The following is a 2,902-nucleotide window of genomic DNA, read 5'->3' on the forward strand; positions in this document are numbered from 1 at the left end:
ATGGACCTGGTTGAGCAGGAGGCACCATCTTGGGAGGGGACACCCACCACCCACAAGGACTGAAAGATTTGGCGTAAGCTTAGGAGCCTGGACATCTACCTAAGGCTGTTGGTAAATCTTTTTTTTTTTAAATAATAAATTTAGTTTTTATTGGTGTTCAATTTGCCAACATACAGAATAACACCCAGTGCTCATCCCGTCAAGTGCCCCCCTCAGTGCCCGTCACTCAGTCACCCCCACCCCCGCCCTCCTCCCCTTCCACCACCCCTAGTTCGTTCCCCAGAGTTAGGAGTCTCTCATGTTCTGTCTCCCTTTCTGATGCTGTTGGTAAATCTGTACAGACTTCTGGCTGGACAAACCAGCTCCACCTTCAACCGAGTTGTACTGACGGGATTGTACATGAGTCGCACTACCTGGTGGCCTCTGTTCCTTTCCTAGATGATTGGGAAGATAGAGCTTTGTTACCAGGAAAATAAAACAACTATGCTTGTAGGAACTGTAATGGATGATGTGTGTGTCCAAGAGGTCCCCAAACTAAAGGTGTCCGCACTACACATGAGCCACATCCCTAAGACCAGGAGCAAGATTTTTGCCTTCAACCAGTTGGCTCTGGACTCCTGCAAGGGCTGTGGCACCATCCTGTTCTCTGATCCTTGAAAGGGCCCCGAGGTGTATAGGCATTTCAACAGGCCCTGTGAACCCCACAGAGCCCTACCAATCCCTGTGAATGCTCCAAGGGCCAGAAGTCCGAGTGCACCAGAGGCCAATTGGCCCACCGTGGCTACAAAAACTAACCTCAGATCCTGTCTTGTTATTAAAAAGATTTGGGATGCTGGAAAAAAATAAACTAATAAAAGGAATATAAACAGCTCGCCTTGCCAAATCTACTGCAAGAATGAAGACCAGTCTCAGCAATCAGACTGTCGACATTCCAGAAAATGTCAACATCATTCTGAAGGGATGCACTGTTATTGGGAAGGGCCCCAGAGGAACCCTGCACAGGGGCTTCAGTCACATCAATGTAGAACTCAGTCTCCTTGGAAAGAAAAAGAAGAGGCTCTGAGCTGACAAATGGTGGGAAAAAGAAAAGAACTGGCTACCGTTGGCACTACCAGTAGTTGTGTGCAGAACACGGATCAGGGGGGTTACACTGGGCTTCCATTACAAGATGAGGCCTGTGTATACTCACTTCCCCATCAACGCTGTTATTCTGGAGAATGGCTCTCCTGTTGAAATCCAAAACTCCTTGAGTGAAAAATACATCCACAGGGCTCAGGTGAGATCAGGCGTTCCTTGTTCGGTATCTCAAGCCCAGAAAGATGAATTAATTCTTGAAGGAAATGACACTGAACTTGTATCAAACCCAGCTGCTTCGATTCAGCAAGCCACAACAGTTAAAGACAAGGATGTCGGGAAAGTTTTGGATGTTATCTGTGTTTCCGAAGAAGGAATAGTTCCGCAGACTGATGAATAAGATCTAAGTCATCTAGCTACAGAAACAGCCGGATGATTTTCCAGACTTATTTGTGGTATCTTAAAGAGGCAATAAAAGCTGTATTGACTGGAGGGGAGGGGAAGGAATGTGAACATTCTTTTAATCTCAGGGAAGGTAAGGATTTCTTAAAGGAGATACCAAATGGGGAAAAGGAGATTGAGGTGGGCCCTGAGAGGTGGGGAGGGCACGTGTTGCCTTGCAGGTGGAGGCCTCAGTATCGTCTCAAGGGGAGGGGAAGGCTGGACCGACCACGCTCCTGGTTCAGAAGGTTCAGAGGAAAAAAAAAAAAAAAAAAAAAAAGAAGGTTCAGAGGAGTCTGGGGAATTGAAGCGTTCAGAGGCATCGCCCGAGATGGCCCGATCCTATTAGCCAGGATCCCAGGCCTTTACCTTGGCCTAACAGACTTGGCCTGGTTGGGACATCAACTGTCCTTGAAGTTTAGCCACTTTCAGGCTTGTCCTGAATTCATTCCCCCTTCCCTGTTTGAAAGATGAAAGTTTCCTTGGATACAATTAACGAGGCCCCGCGGCTCCCATTCCTGGCTTTCCACTGTCTGCTTCTAGGCCTCCGCTGTTCGTTGTCTTTCTGGGGGGGCATCCACAGTGCTAACCATGGCATCTAATACTGTGATCTTTGGAGCCACTATTACCCCCTACCCGACCCCCAAGCCTCAAATGCCCGATGCATTCACTGCCTGCTAGCGCACTCCACCCGCACTGCTATAGTTTTTTTGTTTTTTAAGATATAGTTATTTATTCGAGAGAGAAAGAGGGGCAGGGTGCAGTGGGGAGGGGCAGAGGGAGCGGGAGAGAGCCTTGAGCAGGTTCCTCACTGAGCACAGAGCCAACTCTGAGATCATGACCTGAGCTGAAACCAAGTCGGACCTTTAACTGACTGCACCGCCCAGGCACCCCAACGCTGCTACAAGTTTTAACAGTTGGGAGCCACCTTGGGCTAGGGCCTGCCTGTGCTCCCCACCCCACCAGTGATGGGGTCCTCCGTGCCAGCTGAGAGGGGCTAGCACAGCTCCCAAGCCCCCATCTCACCCCTGCTTTCTCGGATCCCTCCCAGCACCAGGTGCTACAGGTTAGGTTCTCGGCAAGGAAACAATGAAACGGGGTTTGGACGAGGGGTGGGGGCAAGACGTGGATGGGGATCCATGCCTGTGAGGAACCGGGCAAGGGAAGTCACCTGGGCCTGACAAAGCTCCGGCCTTCCCAGGGAGCCAGCCTCGCCCGGCAGAGCTGTGCCCCATCTGGCTGGAGCAGCTGAATCTTTACACCCCACCACCCCCCGCCTTCCCTCTTCCCCGGGGAGGACATGACCTCAGCAAGGGACCCATGCATCAGCAAGGGACATGACCTTCCTTCTAGTAAGGGGGTGCTGGGAGCCGTCCCCCCATCTACC

At 50.8% G+C, this 2,902-nt stretch overlaps 1 protein-coding gene and 1 pseudogene across 1 annotated transcript; both read left to right on the forward strand.

Annotated features, from left to right (window-relative positions):
* LOC111097910 lies at positions 1-794 on the forward strand (annotated as a pseudogene).
* Positions 795-895: 101 nt separating this feature from the next.
* Positions 896-1,474, forward strand: LOC100683287 (60S ribosomal protein L9-like). Its single transcript, XM_038551641.1, is given in 1 exon segment — positions 896-1,474. A coding segment is annotated over 1 exon segment (579 nt).
* Positions 1,475-2,902: the final 1,428 nt, after the last annotated feature.

This window comes from Canis lupus, chromosome 11 (assembly GCF_011100685.1).
Source record: "Canis lupus familiaris isolate Mischka breed German Shepherd chromosome 11, alternate assembly UU_Cfam_GSD_1.0, whole genome shotgun sequence".
NCBI lineage: Eukaryota > Metazoa > Chordata > Mammalia > Carnivora > Canidae > Canis > Canis lupus.